This window comes from Tiliqua scincoides, chromosome 4 (genome assembly GCF_035046505.1).
Source record: "Tiliqua scincoides isolate rTilSci1 chromosome 4, rTilSci1.hap2, whole genome shotgun sequence".
In the NCBI taxonomy this organism is placed as follows: Eukaryota; Metazoa; Chordata; class Lepidosauria; order Squamata; family Scincidae; genus Tiliqua; species Tiliqua scincoides.
In genome coordinates this window covers 157,238,253-157,257,076 of record NC_089824.1, presented here as the reverse complement: position 1 = coordinate 157,257,076, position 18,824 = coordinate 157,238,253, and the positions used below count along the sequence as shown (strand labels likewise).

At 41.8% G+C, this 18,824-nt stretch overlaps 2 protein-coding genes across 5 annotated transcripts in view; one reads left to right on the top strand and one right to left on the bottom strand.

Moving 5' to 3' along the window:
- Positions 1–685, top strand: part of OSBPL9 (oxysterol binding protein like 9) — a 76,227-nt gene extending 75,542 nt beyond the window's left edge. For all 4 annotated transcript variants that reach the window (XM_066623839.1, XM_066623838.1, XM_066623841.1 and 1 more), the window contains one exon: positions 53–685. In XM_066623839.1, the coding sequence (XP_066479936.1) occupies positions 53–127 (75 nt within the window). In that variant the 3' untranslated portion in view covers positions 128–685. The remainder of the gene's footprint in view (positions 1–52) is intronic.
- NRDC (nardilysin convertase) overlaps positions 673–18,824 on the bottom strand; it is a 50,913-nt gene continuing 32,761 nt past the window's right edge. The window contains exons 22-31 of the mRNA XM_066623837.1: positions 16,934–17,096; positions 15,186–15,217; positions 14,189–14,327; positions 12,183–12,230; positions 10,920–10,972; positions 10,308–10,391; positions 7,647–7,737; positions 6,424–6,540; positions 3,598–3,687; positions 673–3,350 (exon numbers count right to left, since the gene is read on the bottom strand). Of these exons, the coding sequence (XP_066479934.1) occupies positions 3,156–3,350; positions 3,598–3,687; positions 6,424–6,540; positions 7,647–7,737; positions 10,308–10,391; positions 10,920–10,972; positions 12,183–12,230; positions 14,189–14,327; positions 15,186–15,217; positions 16,934–17,096 (1,012 nt within the window). The 3' untranslated portion in view covers positions 673–3,155. The remainder of the gene's footprint in view (positions 3,351–3,597; positions 3,688–6,423; positions 6,541–7,646; positions 7,738–10,307; positions 10,392–10,919; positions 10,973–12,182; positions 12,231–14,188; positions 14,328–15,185; positions 15,218–16,933; positions 17,097–18,824) is intronic.

Below are 18,824 nucleotides of genomic sequence, written 5' to 3'. Positions count from 1 at the left end.
AGCTATGCTTATCTTGACTGCTAGGTACTTAATGGATGTTCTTCTCTTACAGCTTTTCCATGAAGATGGAGAGTGCTGGGTTTATGATGAGCCACTACTCAGACGACTTGCTGCCAGTAAATATTAAACAGACCATGCCTAAAGATTCCAAGCCTTGGCTTAGTGGTGGTAGTTGTAACTTTCAAGTACTCTTCTTTTGGAGAGACTGTCCCTTCCAGTTACAGTTGTTCCTCTCTCAGGGATACTGGACTACTGATGCAGTGAACAATTAAAACAGGAAGAGCCTTGATTGTGTAGCAGTAATTTATATTGGCCTTTCCTGTCTGACCTCCCTGGCTTCTAAGAGAAAAAAGAAAACATGGGCTTCAGCCCCATCATGTACATTCTAGTCACTGCTGTAAAAGGTGCAACCAGGGCATTTGATGCCAGTTACGTATTACTCTGGCATAATACACATACATCACTTCATTATAGCAATTAATACCTGTAAATATGAGGTTTCTTTCTGCCAATTTAGGAAATGCAAGATGCTGATCTATCAGCTACTATTTAAAAGAAAAACCTTTTGACATTTCATTGTTTCCCTAAATAACTTTGGTATTTTTAGAAACTAAAATGTAATTATAGATTACCATTTGCTTCCAGCTGGTGCATCTATAATGCTTCATAAAATAATTTTCAAACATATGCATTGTTTTATTTCAGAAAATCTTTTACAGCAAGAATAGTTTGAGACAGCACTGTATTCAAGTTAAATGATGCTAAGATTGGGTTGATGCTGTTTAGAGATTAATTTGAGATCCATCAAGAGCACTTTGCGTGTGTCGGAGAAACAGAAAAGGCAAACTGTCACCTCTAATGTATGGCTGAAGCATTCCAAACGGCCCTAGAAGAATCTAAAATGCAGTCTAAGTGACTACCTTCCCTTACATGCTGCCAGTAGGTTACAACACTGTTGTCTAGCGCACTAACTCATCAGTTATAGCCACAATCTGGAATTAAATAAAGCTATTCATTTACTAGGTAGATTTAAACTCAGTGGGTTGGTTTTTACAGGCCTATTTTTTTCCCCTTTCTTTGGGCTATATGACACTAAACTAGCAAGTACTAATAATCTTTTTGGCCAGGTCAAGTTTAACAAAAATAGCTTCATAGCCCAAAGCTCTTATTGGCTAGTCAAATAAGCAGTTCTCTTAGCATAGCTCCCTTCACCTACCATCACTGTGTATTGTAAAAAAAAATTTGAATTACTACTCCTCTCATATGCCCCTGTAAAAGCATTAAGAAATCCTGTGTATTTGGATTGCAAAAGGGGATTATGTAATCAGTTCTGCTGTTTTCCTTAAACACAGGAACTGTCATATGTGGTGTACTGTTGTAGATGAGGAAAATATGAACAGCTGATTTAAAATTATAGGTAAAACAAATTGCTTAGAAGCCCATGTACATTTGCCTTTAAATTCTGTGCAAAACCACATTTGTGGTGGTATACTATTTTCTTAGAGCACTAGAGTGTATACAGGTGCAGCCTATTTATCCAGGGATTTGTCTCAATGCAAATGGGGTGGGGGTACTGAAAGTCACACACACCTTTGCTTCCTTTGCCCTGAGCTGGCATCTCAATCCTTTTCCATGCAGCCCAAAACACTGCAAAAAGGCTCCACCTCACCCAGGCAGGGAAATAGCCCTGGAGCCATGGAAGAAGCTCCCCTTGCAAAAGAACAGTAACATTCCTGGAGCCCCTGAGCCAGCCAAGGCTGAAGAGGGGACCAAAAACCTCTGTAGCCAGAACACATACAATAAGGTGGAGCTCTCTCTCTCTCTCTCTCTCTCTCTCACACACACGCGCACGCGCCATAGCGGGGATTGCTTTAAAAACCTCAGTGTTTACCAAGCCTTGGAGAGAGAGGTGAGGGTGAGCAGAGAGCCGGACTACAGGTCCCAGAATGCTCTGGGGCAGAGGAGCTTCCATGATGGCTGTGGCCAGGGAGGGCTGCAGGAGCAGCGGCAGAGAAGAACCTGCAGTGCTGTCAGGAGGCTGCCTGGGACACAGAGGACTCTCAAGCAAGCTCAGGATCCCACCTGTGAAAAGGGGAGGGGAGGGGATTGAGAACAGCTGCCTTAGTTTCCTTCCACCCAGAAGTGTCAGGCTACAGGCTGTATTTGCATAACTCTATGGGATTTAGCACACTGCGTTTTTGTTAATCACAATGCGCGGAACTAACGCGGATAAATAGGCTGTACCTGTATAGTGAATGTACTATAGCTGTAAAAACAGACAGGAAAATGTTTGTAGTATCTGCTCTCACAAAGTGTGCTTAATCTTGGTTACGTATTTAGCTTTGTCCAGAAGCACTTCTGCATACATCAGTGGAAGATCTCTAGTTCTTGAATGTGCATTTAGATACATGTCAGATGTATATTTAATGTAGCAAGTGCTGTGACTCTTCTCAGTAGTAGCCTGGATAAGCATCCTATTGTCTAATCACATTTCACTGACTCAACTATAACTACATATGAAATTGTTTTTCTGCCTGCTCAAAGCAGGAGGGTTATAATCTTATAAAAATCAAAGCAGATTCAAGATGCAGATTTCTACAACCCTCAAGTTATCTAACAGCATTCTGCAAATTAAAAAGCACTTCAGAGCTACTGCTAATTTATTGCAGATGGTATCTCACTGTAGTTATACTGAACTACCTCATGCAGATGATTCCATAAGTATCCCAGCTTTACTTTTGAAATCTGACATGTTAGCTGTATACTGTCACACTAAGTAATCCAGTAGCATTAGCTGATTAGAAGTTAAGTGATTATCACCAAAGACCCTAATGAAGTTGAGGCTTCAAAGTCAAGACAGTTGCATACCAAAGCTAGTTTTCACGTTCCTCCTACCCCACTGTCAAGTAGTACTCCACAAGAAGAACCCAATAGATTAGGTTACTGTAAAGTCCAAACGCTTCCTGATGTATTGGTCAAGAATATACCCACTTATATATTTTGCCGCTTCAAAAACATTCTTAGAGCACATTATACTTCAACTATAGAGGGTCTCCAGCAACATCTTTTCTAGAAAACATGGTAGATTGTAGTAAAACCAAACCCTCATGTATTCAGTAGTGAACTTGTAGTCGACATAATGGCAGTCAGATGAGTTATTTTAATATCTTATGGTATGGGAGAACATTGAGAGATGATGTATACACTTTGATGTCCTTGATACAAATGGTATCTGTCAAAGAAGTTGGGGTCAAGAATGTTAGCCGAGGTATTTCATTGCATGAGGGACTGTGAACCATAGAGGCAGCTGATGTTTCTTCATCTCCTTCATGCTTTCCATAGCCAACCACCTGCAAATTTGAAATTGTAAAATCAGCAAGCAGTATTAAACTGACAGTCTTTATTCACAAGATGCAACATCTGAAGCTACAGCAGAGGGAAGCAACTGATAATTTAGGAACTGTTTCTTCCCACCTGATCTAAATACATGTACTTGAAGCATTTCTCACCATCCCCAACAGTCTTCACCATACTGTTAACAGGGACCTGTTGAAATGGATTATCTTTTAGGAGTGTGCCTTTTTCATGAATACTTACATGTACACTAAGCACTTTTCTCTCTTTGTCTCTGTGAGTGTGGAACCAGTCTACGAGTTCTTGCCGAGAAAGGGATTTCAGAGCTTCAATCTAAGAATTTTAAAAAGCAATTGCAAAGAATAGGTTACAACAGAAGGGAAAAGAGCAGCCCAGTACTGTGCAACCCATGTTTACAATGGTAATTCATGCAGGAGACACTATTAAGCATTGTCTAGTGGTTATTTCAAGACCTTAGAATCTGAAGTCTGGACCACAAAACTAAGCTCTTCCCTGCAGTAAAAGGTGACTTAAAAGATGGTTCCTGCAGTCTTTAGGGACCACTGTTATGTTAAACATGCTGCTATGAGCTGAGGCACTACTTACATTTGCATCATCCTTCGCATTAGCTCCTTCCCTCAACACACACAGCCATGCTACTGCCTGAGGTGCTATCAAATGCTTGCATTCACATTGCCAATTGACTTTTCACCAAGAATATTCTGTTGCTTTAATCATCAGCCTATCATACAGTGAATAACCTATTGCAGTGTTATTCAAACTGTGAGGCTTGGCTCCTTTGGAAGGCGCCAGGAACTCAAAGGGGAACTTCAATCGATACAGTCACACCCCTGGGCAGAATATGAGCCTGTTTTCTATGCTTTTTTAAAGCAGAAGAAATGGGAGTTGCTCAGCTGCTCCCTCCCTCCCTAAGAGAGTGACTTAGAGTGGCTGCTGCCACCCTGCCCTCTTCTCCCTCCACTCCAAGGCTGCCACCTTCTGCATTCCCTGCATGTTGTTTCCAAAGCTCTTCTACTCCAACCCCCATCTGGCAAGTACCGAGCATGCTCAGCTTGCAGTCCTTGTCCTTGCTGACCTTCAGAAAGAAACCCTCCTTGTCTGGTTGGTTCCTAGTTCCCAGCCTGGGATCAATTCTCATCAAAGTGAAATCTCTCTTTTCAACCCCCTCCCTCTTCCACTCCCCCCTTTCTATCTCCAAACCTTCCCGCTTTCCTCCCCCTCCCCAAATAAAATGCTTCCTATTTTACCAGTCACCAGGGGTCTTAAAGTTGTTTCCATGCAGTTGGCAAGGGGTGGGGGGGTGGGAGAGAAGCACAAACTTTACTTGGCCAGGAGCAGAAAAAGGGTACTATTTTTAAAGTGATTTATTAATCTTGTTGTTTGACTGAAGAGGAGAGGCTGCATTTTCAAAGTGATGAATCTTGCTATTTGAAGGAAATACCTATCAGCCATTGATGAAGTGATTGCCAGCCCAATCCTATCCATGCTTTCCTGGGAGTAAGCCCCATTGACTCTAATGGAACTTACTTCTGAGTAGGCATGCATAGGATTGGGCTGTGCATCTCCTAGTATAGGAGACAAATCAGATTCCTAACCAAACCCTTATCAGCTCTGATAGATTTTCATGGTCCATTTTTGTTTTCCCCACTAGCTGCTGGAAAAAATTTAATTTAATTAATAAAAGGTTCAATCCTATCCAAGGAGAATGGGAGAAATGACTAGTTGGATTGGGGTCCACAGGGGTGGGTGGGTGTAATGTTGATCAGACTAGTTGTTCACAAAGTTCATTTGATAAAACAATTCTATTGGTATGCTTACAAAGTTAAAAAAATGAGTCTTCTTGGACCAGACAAAATCTACCTACTCCAGCATTCTGTTTCCAACAGTTATCACCAGCTGATCATTTATAAAGCATGTATATTGCTGTGTATTAATAATATATTTTTCAGATCTGCATCTAATTAATGATATGATTAATATAATTAATATTAATATAGTTAATATTTCTGGCCACTTCCTGTTTAATGATGTCACTTCCAACCCTCAGGAACATGATGGGGACTCATGGCCAACACGGGGAGTCAGGGAGCCACTGGCTGGAAAAGTTTGAGTACCACTGACTTATTGTATAGTGACCCTTGTTCTGCCACAGACCATCATAAAGTGATCTGATCACATTGTGAACCCATCATAAAGCAGGTACCTACTGTATTCACACGTTAGTGGATACCAATATGCATTATATGAGATTAGGATAGATCCTGGAGTATTTTCCTCTATATGTAGTTTATATGAGACAGAGCACCTGCTTAACTCAAACTGTATTGCTCTCATTCACTTCTTTTGAATAAGTCTGTTAAAATGTTGGGAGAACACTAATTTTTCTAAATTCAGGATAGATCAGCGATTGCTAAACTTGGGAGCATTGCACAACGGAAACGCCTTTCCCATCATGAGCAGCACTTACTATTCTGCTGCACTGCTGCTGATCTTGCCAGCAGATCTGTACAGAACAACGCTCTAGGCAGTCACGTCTGCTGCCCATCACCCCAGCACCCAGATTTCGAGACAGACATTAACTGCCCAGAGTGTCACTCTACAAATCTGCTGGCAAGCTTAGCAGCAGTACAGTGGAATGGTAAGCATTGCTCATGATAGGGAATGCTGTTCTGCTGCACTGGATCCAGCCTGTAGGTGATGTTTGGCAAATGCTGGTACAGACTACTGTTTAAAAATGAAGAAGTCTTCCATGACCACCTGGAGCTAAAAGTTCACAAGTGTTTGAGGTGAGGTAATTTACAAACTTCTAAAGAGTCCACCCATGTAAAAGTTCTTAGCTAGGATCTGTCTGTATAATACCAATCATAACATGATTCAGTGGTTTGTTGAGTAGGATGACTGTGCTAGCTATATAGTTTGAGTACACTCTTCTATAATATAAACATATGAAAGCCAGATGATGCTCAATTTGTAATGCTTAGGCCCAGCTTTATTTAAAACCTAGCCTATGCAGGAATTCTGGTGTTTTTAAACACCAAACACACCTACCTCCCGGACCAATCTGTCAAAGAGATACTGTTGAGTCACCACTTCTGTCCAGTTCCGATCTACCTCCTCACCAAGGTGGGAATCTTCACATTCTTTTAACTTAATGAGAGCTGTGACCTACAAAAAGAAAGGGCACGGAAAGAGAAGCACATCACCACACAGGTCAGTCAAAGACTAGGTTGTCCAGCAGGGTGGGGGGGCCAAACTATCCAAACCTTATGCTAAGTACAGGTAAAGCCTTCACTCTTAATAGTTATTCTTAGAACAGAAGATCAAACCACATATTGTTAAGAAATTGCAAGCTTCACTTTGGAATAGACTATGAAAAAGTTGGTTCCACTGCAGAGGGACCAACCTCTCTCCAACAAAACCTTAAATTGGAGCCCTAATCAAAAGTGCATCATGCACACAGATAATGCCAATAAGAATTTAAGATGACTTCTGGCTTTTTGCTCTACCAATTGGCTTTGGTCAGCCATAGTGACACGTTTATAAACATTAACTGCACTCCTGTAAACGTAAGACTTGCACAGAAGGGAAAATTCTGCGAGGTGTGACCTGTGCTTATAGAATTTTGACACTAAAAGCACCACCATTCAGAGTTCTTCCTTCTCTGCAAACCTAGACTCCTTTAAAGTTGCTATGTTTGTCAGTAAAAAAAATCTAGTGATAAAATGCACACTGAAACAGAACAGCATGACTTAGAGCAGTGATTCTCACACATTTAGCAAAAGGGCCCACTTTTTAGAATGAGAATCTGTTAGGACCCACCGGAAGTGATGTCATAACTGGAAGTTACATCATCAAGCAGGAACGTTTTTAACAATCCTAGGTTGCAATCCTACCCACACTTACTCAGCAGTAAGTTCCATTTACTAACATTGCTAAAATAATATACATAGCTTGTTAAAAGTACAGGTATGAAATATTTCCTCAAATGCAATCACAGACCATGGTAGCATCAAGTCTAATATATTAAAAATAAAATATTGGCATGAATGAGGACCCACCTGAAATTGGCTTGTGACCCACCTAGTGGGTCATGACCCATAGTTTGAGGAACACGTTTAGAGTCAAATCCTATGCTTGCCCACTCAGAAGTCAGTCCCATTACAGTCAATAGAACTCATTCCCAGGAAAGTGCAGATTAGGATTGCAGCTTTAACCACATCATTTGCAGGCAAACATCACACATTTTCAGAAAAATATTTTTAAAAATCTACCTGTGTATTGTAGGCTTCCTCAGTTAAATTCTTTAGTTTTTCCTCAAAACACACAAGAAATTCTTCTATTTTCCCATCCACCAGTTCAGAGCTGAAAGAAATAACCAGGATTACATTTAAACATCTATACTTTGTGGTCCAAACTTCAAGAGCTGATGCTGGCTTCTATGAAAAGTAAAAAGGTTTGCTTTGGAAAGGAAAGCAGTTCTGTCTTTATAAGTGTTACTATTTTACTATGGTAAACAAATTCAGAGGCCACTGGCCTACTTGCAAGAAGAAAAAAATGCATCTTTCATTGCAGCAGAATGAATTGCAGTGACTGATCTGTAGTGTTCCATGCAAACAGACAAGCTTAAGCCTAGAAGATCAATAAACGAAATAAACCCACTTACACACTATTCCCAAACCAACTCTTCTATCAACGTAAGTATCACCCTGTTCAGTGCTATTTTGGGGTTAGCAGAAAAGCAGGTTCTCCACTAAACCAGGCAAAGGACATTACAGCATTGGCCAAAATGAGGCAGTTTTCATCTTTCTGACATCCTCTTACAGTAATATTATGTACAGGATAACCAGCACTTTTTATTGTGACCAAATACACAGCAAATGCAGTTCACGGAGAACAAGTTTGGTATTGTATATAATTATCTGAGGGGCTGTCACATGGAAGACAGAACAGATTGGTTCTCAATTGCTTTGGAAGGTAGGATAGAGACAAATGGATTTAGATTACCACAAGACAGAATGTGATTAAATATAAGGAAGACCTTTGTGATGGCTTGAAGTATTTGGTGGTGGAATAGTTTGCCTTGGAAGGTGGTGAACTCTTGATCATTGTAGGTCTTTAAGCAGGGGCTGGATAATTGTTTATCAGGAATGCTCTAGCTGTGGACACTGCACTGGTCGGGGTTGGATTTGGTCTTGTAGGACCCTTCCAACTCTATGATTTGATGACTCCTGAACCCTCAAGCAGTTCAGCAATAATATAGATCAGTGGTGACCAAACTTTTTATGGCATGTGCCACCTTTAGGCTTTTGTATCTTGGGTAATCCACAAGTGGAGGGGAGGGGAGTTAGAGAAAAAAGATTTCTACCTCACAAAACTAAAATGGGACTGAGCAAAACGTTTCTACAAAATTCCACTATGTTTGTCATGACTGTGTAATTACCTCAGAATAAATTTACAGCACAATCCAATGCCTGTCCTCCCGGGAGCAAGGCACATTTATTGGGAGACCTACTCCCAGGAAAATGCTCACGGGTCCTCAGCCTTAAAAATTCCCATATAGTTTACTTATTATATAACCCTAGAATTTATAACAATTTAAATTTTTAATCAGTTGATTTAATTCAGTATAAGGCAGAGTAAACAGTGGAAGGGAAAGAAATAAAAGTAAAATGGGGCTGAGCAACAAGCTTTACAAAGTTAAGATGCAGCAAAAAATTCCCAAACCCTGACACAGAGAGACACACACCAGCAAAACCACCAAGGGAAAGAAAAGACCACACCAAAACTGTTCCCAGGTATTCCACAACAAAAGGGGGAAGTAAACAATAGCAAACAAAGGAACACAGAGGATTACTGACAAAGAAGAGAGAAGGCAAAATAAGGTAACTATAAGGCCAAAAACACAAACAGTAAAGAGCTAACTGGCTTAACAAAAAACAGAAGTGAAGGAGAGCATGCAAGACAACAGTAGGTGTTAAACCAAATGTCTAATGTTGCTGGCCCTGTAAGAGACACTGAAATCCAAATGCAACTGGCCCTTTAAGAAAATCCAAATACTATGCACTACTGTCCCTTTAAAGATGCCTAAAGCCCATCCTCAAACAATACTAGCTCTTTAAGGCAGAACAAGCTCTGTGGTGCTGACCCTCTAAGGCAGACCCAGTTCTGAAAATCCTCCCAAAATGGCAACCACAGGAGACCTGAGGTGGTCACCCACACCGGCAAAAGGGAGAAAGGATTCCGCAGGAATATTCTATAAAGTTCCCCAACAACTCTGAAGTTGCACATGCTGGCACCCAGCCAAGTGCCTCACAACTGATCAATAAGCAATAAGCAGAAACCCATGGAGCAGCTGACAGGCAGTCCTTTCAGCACTTCACAGTCCACAGGCCCCTGAAATGGCTCAGCAAAGCTGCACCCACCCTCCCAGTTAGCAGCTAAGTTGCAGACTGATGCTGGGAAGCCAGAACAGCCCCAGTAACAACCGTACCCCATCCCCACTGCTCCGGAAAGCCAACAGATTTTCCCACCTCTGCCCTGAACACCACCTGGGAGAGCAGTGTAAATAGCACTGGGGCTCTAAGTGCCCTAGCACCATTACAGTGGTCCACAGTATCCTGAGATACACGCATGCCACAGATTGGCCACCTCTGTTATAGATGCAGCCAATAGGCTAATTCTATCTTAAAGGCAGCAAGGGACATGTAGTAAAAATGTAGGCACAAGCGAAGCCAAACTGCACCTCAGTTCCTATATTTGCAGCTGCTGCAAGATCTCTGCACAGAAGATTCAGAAAAGAATTCATCTATTTTCCACTGTGAGGAAATTCGATCTAAAAATAACAGCTCTGAAATACTACTACACTGACAAGGCCTTCCAAGATAGAAACAGATAATGTACAGTACATGTAATTTAACAAAGGCATAACTCACTTGAATTTGGTTGCCTGTGTTGCTACAGTAACAGAGAAGCCCAGGATCCCAGATGTATTCCTGCAAGTTGGGTATACGTGGTACCTAAAAGCAAGAGTGGTGTGTGATTGTGTGTGTGAAAAAAAGAGATCACTCCATAACCATAATTATTTTAAACCTTAAATATTAAATTAATATTACACGGATTAGCTAACAGTGCATTCCTAATTAAATGTATTCCAAAGTAAATCCCATTGAATTCAATGGAACATGCTCCCTAGTAACTGTGCATAGGATTGCAGCCTAACAATACCAATTTGCATTCTCTCTCTTCCACTGGTACAAATTCAGTCCTTCCCCACAGTCATGTGCCAGCTGAAAACTATGTCTAGAAAGAAGGCTGCTAACAATTTTGGAAATTTAAAAATATAGGTTTTATTTTTACTATGAAAAAAACCTTGCAAGTTTTGATATATTAACCAAACCTTGGCCTGAATCCTAAGAACTCTGAACAGAATTCAGAATTGACCCTAGAGTGCTCTGTGTTCCCATCCCCCAAGTTATTCTTACAATATTCCATCGTTCACAACCAAGTAGGTAAAGCTTCCAACATGGCAGCTGAATAGAACTTACCCCAGGGTTTGCTTTGTTCGCAGGAAGTCAAAACAAGGCTCTTCCATGTACATCTGAAATTCAGTGAGATTTCAATTTAAACTACTAGAAGCTCTTTGCTTTTTGAGGGGATGGGAAGTGACTTTTGTTAACCTGCAGTATCCCTACAGGATTAGTGGCAGATTATTTCTTAAAAACAATCATTAGAAGAACCTCGTCACATTCATTCCAAGTTATAAGCTAGCTGTCCAAGTAACTTTTCATCACTTACTACATTAATATTGTACAAAGGCCTGTACTATACACGAAAGCCATACAATCTTAATGGCATAAGAAGCTTCCTACAGGATCAGACCAAACTGATTGCCTAGTTCAGCATCTCATTATCCACAGTGGCCACCCAGACACTTCCAAGAAGCCCACAAGCAAGGTACAGAGGCAACAGTCCTCCTGTGCTGTTGCCTCCCAGAAACTTGTATCAAGTGAATATCAAAGTTCCATTTAGCTGTCAAGGTCAATAACTTTGATATACCAAAATACAGCAGTGCAGAGAAACATTTTCAAGGTGTCAATATATCCAGGATAGCAAATCTTACATATCCTTTAATTCCAAGCATCAGAGCTCTCATTTTCTCCCATGTAGAAAGCAGTGTTCTAAGTTTCCAATACAACTGTATTCAGGTACGACAAGACATGCTGGAATTCAGACCCAGAAACCAAAGATGTTTTAAGATCTTCTGCACAGGACACCTCAATTTTGTGTGTAAGCTTTTGCATGACATTCTCAAAACCGCTTCAGTAACATTACACATAGGAAGAAATAGGTAGGCTTCAGGCTGTGCACTAAACCTATGAGGAAAAGCCCTTCAGAAGGGCTTCAAAAGAGCCAACAGTACGATTTCTGTATGGCAGAACTACCAGTTCCAGTGCTGATGCCCCTCCTGGCCAACACAGCCCAAAATATTTTGGTAACAAAAGGCTCAGCTAAGACCAGGTGAGCATTTGACTGAGTGGCTAGAGGAGACAAGCAGATAGGTGCAGGGTGAGCATAAAACATCTCCTGCCAGCCTATTGCCTGAAATGGCCATTTCACTGCCCTCATGAGTGAACCAGTCCTCTTAAGAGCTTCTTCCATTTGTAGTTTCAGTAGACAAAAATTGCTCCTCCCCCTTGTGCTATCTCTGCAGTCCCCAAATATCTGCTCCTAAGAGGGGCATCGAGTGTTGCAATTTGCAAGCCCCTACAGCCTCAAAATCTCTTTTGAAAAGAGCAGTCAGAACTTACCACAAGCAACTCCATGAGAGAATATTCTCTTAAACTCCTGGGTCCAGACTAAAAGAGAAAAGCCCAGTGAGTAGGTACCAGTTAATTCATTACAAAAAATTGCAATTGTTCTATTCTGCTGTTATCTTAAAGATACAGAATTATCTGATCTTTAAGAACATTATAAGTTCATAAAGGGCGGGCATGTTGGCATTTCCCGACTCCCACCTGTATCTAAAAGTACCAGAGTATATTTTAACTGAACACATGGAAGCTCTAACAACTTGAAGTGATTGCAAGTAGTAAGCCAAATGTTACCACCCTACTGAAACCAGTCTGAAATCTGAGGAACAAGGAGCCATGTTCACATTCTGCACGTGGGCGGAAGGTTACTATAGCCCCAAACTTCCCTCATTTTCTAGGCTGTTGCAGGATAGCAGTAACACGGCTTACAGTGTGGCTAAATGCTTCAGGGCCCAATCCTATCCAACTTCCCAGCACCAGCGTAGCCATAATGCAGCCCTGAGGTAAGGGAACAAATGTTCCCATACCTTCAGGAGGCCTCTGTGACTGCCTTCCCACCATAGGATACAGTGCACACCCCATTGGCATGGCTATACCGGCACTAGAAAATTGGATAGGATTGGGCCCTCAGTTACCTATGCAGTTGGAGCTACTGTATGCTAAGTTTTAAAATAGCTAATGTATGGTTAATGATAGTCTGTTTCCATTATAGGGAGATTAGCAGCCTTGCTTAGGGCAAAGTGAAAAGCCCAACATGAAGGAAGCTATATAAAAGATTACTTGGTTGGTCTTTGTGTTTATAAACACCATGGATTTCCCCTAAGAAGTCCTGTTTCAAATGATGTCAGTTTATACATGCAGCAACATGTGGTAAATGTTTTTTCTGGACTACAGATTGCAGGTGGATTTGGAGAAAAGGAACACATGCTCGAATGATCCACTATAGGGAGAGAAGCTCCTTCACAAGGAAACTAGAACATCAAGGGGAAAGCATCAGCCTAGATTTCTGCTTGATATGCTGTTTTTTATATGGATATAAATACTTTTAAATTATGCTAAACAATCTATCATTTTCTAAAGCACATACAGATGCTTCAGTGCATTTGTGTACAAAAAGTTTCCATTCGCTCTGTGTTGGCCGCTGTGGGTACATTGCTCAGTGCAATTTATTATTATTATGCTTTATTTTTACCCCGCCTTTCTCCCAGAAGGGACTCAAGGCGGCTTACAAAACAAGGTTAAAAACACATTAAAAACAGTTTAAAACAGATAAAAAATAACATTGTAAAAACAGTAGTCAGATAAAAACTAGTCAGATAAGAGCACAGCGCAGCAAATTAAAAAAGGATCAGGCCTGTAAACAGATGCTAAAAAATATTAAGAGATGTTAACTCAGAAGGCTTGTCTAGACAGAAGGGTCTTCAGGCCTCGCCAAAAAGTTTCAAGAGAGGGAGCAGTTCTTAAGTCAAGGGGAAGGGAATTCCATAGTGTTGGTGCCACTACTGAGAAGGCCCTATTTCTTGCCACTGCCCCACGTACCTCCCTAGGCTGCGGCACTTGTAGAAAGGCCTTCTCTGATGACCTAAGAGGACGGGCCGGATTGTACGGGAGTAGGCGGTCTCTGAGATACCCTAGCCCAGAGCAGTATAGGGCTTTAAAGGTCAAAACCAGCACCTTGATTTGGGCCCAGAAACGAATGGGCAGCCAGTGCAGCTGCTGGAGAAGCGGACTGACAGAGTCAAACCGCCTACCTCCAGTAACTACATGGGCCGCGGCATTCTGCACTAGTTGCAGTTTCCAAACCGTCTTCAAGGGCAGCCCCACATAGAGCACGTTACAATCTAGCCTTGATGTCACCGTGGCATGGATCACCGTGGCCAGGTCTGCACGATCCAAGTACAGCCAAGTTGTAAGGGACAACTTCTTCAGATTATGCATGAAGGCAACTATGAGTAGCAAATGCACCATAACCAATGGACAGAATTCATCTTCAAAAACAGCACCTGGTAGTAGACTGTCACTTCTGAATTGGCATCTCCTTTGTTAAGGGTCTTCACTTTGCACAGCAGATGAGAACTCGGCAAGTCCATCACGCGGAACTGAACAGGACATGGGTGTACCAGAGGAAGGAACTGCAGTTTTCTGAAATAAGCCAAGTATCAATACGTCAAGTACCAACCAACTCCTTAACACAGTGGTTGTCAAACTCACAGGGAGTTTGAGCCCTGCTGCAAGTTCTTGCAGGGGAGGGGGGAGGCAGCAACACGATCGCCAGAATCATGTTGCTGCTAAGGGGTGCAGGGGCTTGTCTGTACTCACCACAGCCTGCAGCAGCCTTCTGGGGTTGCAGGGAGTCCCATGCCAGCCTCCACAGGGCTCCCCAACATGTGAAGACAGTCAAAATAACGATCACGACCCACTTCCAGTTTTGCAATCACAAACCAAAAGTGGGTCACAATTGTTATCTGCACTGTCTTCGTAAGTTGAGGAGCCCTGTGGAGGCTCGTGTGGGACTACTTGCACCCCCAGAAGGCTGCTGCAGGCTGTGGTGAGTCCAGGCAAACCTCTGCGCCCATCGACAGCTATGCAATTCTGGAGATTGCATCACTGCCTCCTCCCCTCCCTGCCCCTTAAGGGGGCAGAGGCCAGGGCTTTCTGGCTGGGGTGTCGCAATGCCCCAGTTTGAGAACTACTGCCTTAACCCAATGCACCACTATCACCTTGCCACTATCACCTTCACTATCCCTAACACCGCTATCACAGGTGCCATAAATATTCAAAACAGCCTTGGGCCATATCTATTTAACAGACTAAAACCACATTGCTCAGCACCCAGTGATGTCTAAAAATGCTTCCAGTCCAAAATAAAGACCTACTATAACAGGACAGTTATATTTTAGACAGAAGAATCCCTGAGCATTTTAGTGGTGCCTTCTCTATGGTGAAGAAGACTCAAAGCCAAATGTAACATTTCCCAATATAAAGGATAAATATACTCACTCAACAACATAGTTCAGAAATTCTTTGGATTCCTAGAAGAAAACAGACATTTTCTCTCTAAACACAGGCATACAACGCCAAAATGAGGACACAAAACAGCATTTTGTTCACAATAAATCTTGTCTATTGTTGAGGACACAAACAGCAAATTAGAAAGAGAAAGATTTTGTTGCCCATAAACTTTTTCTGCAGAAATAACTCAGATTGTCTCAGAAGCACAAAGCTTCAATCACAAATCCTTTTTCATTCATTCTGTATTGATCATGCATGAGCCTATGACAGTGCTTCTCAACCAGAGTTACGGGTACCACCAATGGTACTTAAGGTGGAGTCTAGTGGTACTCGCAGGGCCCCTGCTGTCAAGCAGCGAGACCAGGAATGCAACACAACAAACAGTGGTAGAAGGCTCAACCTGGCAGGTAGGGCTCCAAAGCATGCTTTTCTGATATTGAAAAAGCCTTCCCATCCACCCTAAACCTCTTACTGGTGTTTGTCACATCGCATCTGGCCTCCCAACCCAGAAGTAACTAGTGAAATGAGTTACTTATATCATAGTAACACACACTGAGAAAACACTGGCCTAGGAAGATCTGTTTTATCGCTTAAATGACACACTGGGGATTTCTGCCTCAGGCCCACCAAGATAATTCAATGATCATTATATAGGACCACCAGTGGTTTTTTTCAAAGCCACACAACAAATATTTTGAAGTCACACTACAGTTAAAGTTTGGAGAGAATCTTAAACACGGGTACCACAGCCTTTTAGCAAATTCACTTAGCTTCAAGGATTTAGGAGAGTAAAGTTAGTAGAGATGAACCTGCAACAACAACTAGAAGTAGCTGGTCATGCAATGCAAGTATTTGCTAAGTGTGAATCAACCAACCAACCAAGAGGAAAACACACTGAACTAGGGCGTATCTAGTAAGCTTGGCTGTGCGTCAAGAGCAACAGAGGAAAAATACCTATTTTGTTATCCCTTCGCCCACCAGCTAACTGGTTCAGGCAAGGAGAGAAAACAGAACCAGCTTAGCAGAGAGAAACTGGACCCAGTAGCTGCAAAGCAGGCAGGATGGGATTGGGTGGGGCCTCCTCCCAGAGAAAACTGTAAAGCCACCTTTGACGCAATCCTGCCTAGAAAGCAGGTGGGAGGGGAACCCCACATCAGCATACATTGGTCCACTGAGGGAGAAAAGCCCTCTCACATGGCTGATTCATGCCAAAGGAATCAACATTTCAATCTCTCTTCCATGTGTACCAGAAGTATGTGGAACATTCTCAAGCTAGCATTGCAACCTCTAAAGTAGCTAACACCAGCATGAGAAACTTCTAGACCAGCACATGGGCAGAAACATTAATACTCTGCCACCACATGGAGAAAAAGGCTTTGGGGTAGCAACTACAAGTGGTGAGTAATGACTTGAAATCCCTTACAGCTGCACAAATCACACTCCCATGTTGAATGGGTTTGGGTTTACTGTGAATGGGTAATGGTAATGTGAATGGGTTTACTGGTAATAGATAGCCTGCTACCAAGCTCTCTTCTGCAAGACTCAGGACTAATTATGAACAGATACTCAACACAGAGGTCAGAATCACCAGTAATTCATACACTGTAGTGCTAATGCTGCTTTCAGTGGAACAAATCACAGTAAATAAACTCACTCGACAAAAGTAGAAACAGGATCAGACAGAAGACACAGGCTCATTCACAGAGGCATAACAGGCTGATCTGATTTGTACTCACACTGCAGGTGAAATTTCCTTGGACGAGACCCTCTGCAAAGAGCTGAGATTTGAAAGCCTTCACAAATAATGATAGTGAATCTATAGAGAGGTTCTTCATGAGTGTCTCATATTTGTTGATCATAGACCATCTGCCATGCTCCAGTATAAGGAGACGTATATCTCTATGGTCAAAGAAAAAAAAAAAAGATGAACGCATGCTAACTGAAAACAGGTTGACTTCAAAGTTCCTCCTATATGCCTAAACCCAGTTAAAAAAATATTTTTTTGTACAAATTGTGTGTACAAAATTGCATTTGGAGTGTACAATTGCATATGTATCCAATGTGAATGTTCAAATCTTAACTCTCCTTTTTTCCCCCAAATGCACAGTACACGCCTTACAGCAGTGATCTGTCACACATTTAACTCCATAAAAATGAAACACTAACAGATACTTTTACATAAACCAACAAGAGCAGGGGCATCTCAGATTTAGGTTGGAGACTAGAAGGAAACCCTTGCCCACAAATTTCTCTGTGATGGCAAAGGGAGCCTGAGGGGCCTCCCCCGATTTAAAAGTGGGGGGACTTGGCCTCTAAGCAGTCTCAATTCTACAATGCAATGGTTTGGGGGGGGCATTGCCCCCCTGATGTGAATTTTGTCAGGACCCTACTATTACATAACACCTGACTGAGTATACTGTAATTTTGGGGGAGTTAAAAATAAGACAGATCTTTACTTCGCACTGTCTAAGATCACAAAGCAGTACACTGTTCTGAGTCCAACTCTCTCTTCCCCCTACATTCACTTCAAAGGATAGCCAAGTGCTCAAATCTATACTGTCCCCAAAGCAACAACTTGGGGGGGATTTATGGCTCTATATGTTGGGTGAGGGGAAGCAAGCTGCACCAATACTTGACTTGCCTTCCTTTCTCCACCTCATTTTGGCTTCTACTATGGAACCTACTTTACTGATAGATTGTAATTCTGCTACAACCTCCTACTAGTATGGGATATCATCTTCTGAAGATGTTCTAAAGATTCTAAAGATGTTCTCTTTCAACTGCACTGCATTGCAAATGGCTTTTGAGATATCACCCATATTCCACCTCTTTCAAAAAAGACAATCATATAGTCTAGGAGTCTTCAGTTTGGTCTGGAGAAAAGAGGAAATTTAAAAGTTCAATGCACACAATAAAGCAGGTCACAAAGCTTTCTGGAGCACAGCCATCCCTTATACTCGTACATACAAAACAGAACCTCTTCATATTTGCATGTACAAGTGATAAATGTAACATAAGATATGTCATTGAGAAAAACATCAAAGAAAGTATTGCCATGACATGTTTTACAGAGATGGGTCCTACTATCAGGAATGCACATACATCTGCATACTGGATCTTGACAAACAACATTTCTAGCTCTTGCATTCTGGATTGCACCCAGTTATGAAATGGAAAAACTTATGTAAGAACAAGTGCAGCTTTCAGTGCACAAGAGTCTAAACACTGACACCTCACATATTCCCTCTCAGTTCCGTCTTCACCCCACCCCCAAACATAGACCCACAACTCTCCTACTCCCTCATCACTAAATTCATTGCCAAATATATTATTCTTCAGCAGTACAAGAACACTGCAATTAGACTAAAAGTAAGCACATTTCCATAACTTTATACAACTGTACCTACTTTCTTATTAACAGTATTTATATACCGCTTTTCAACTAAAGTTCACAAAGCTGTTTACAGAGAAAAAATCAAATAACTAATGGCTCCCTGTCCCAAAAGGGCTCATAATCTAAAAAGATGCAAAAGAACACCAGCAGACAGCCACTAGAAAAGACACTGCTGCGGTGAGGTGGGCTAGTTACTCTCCCCCTGCTAAAAAGAGGAGCACCCACTTGAAAGA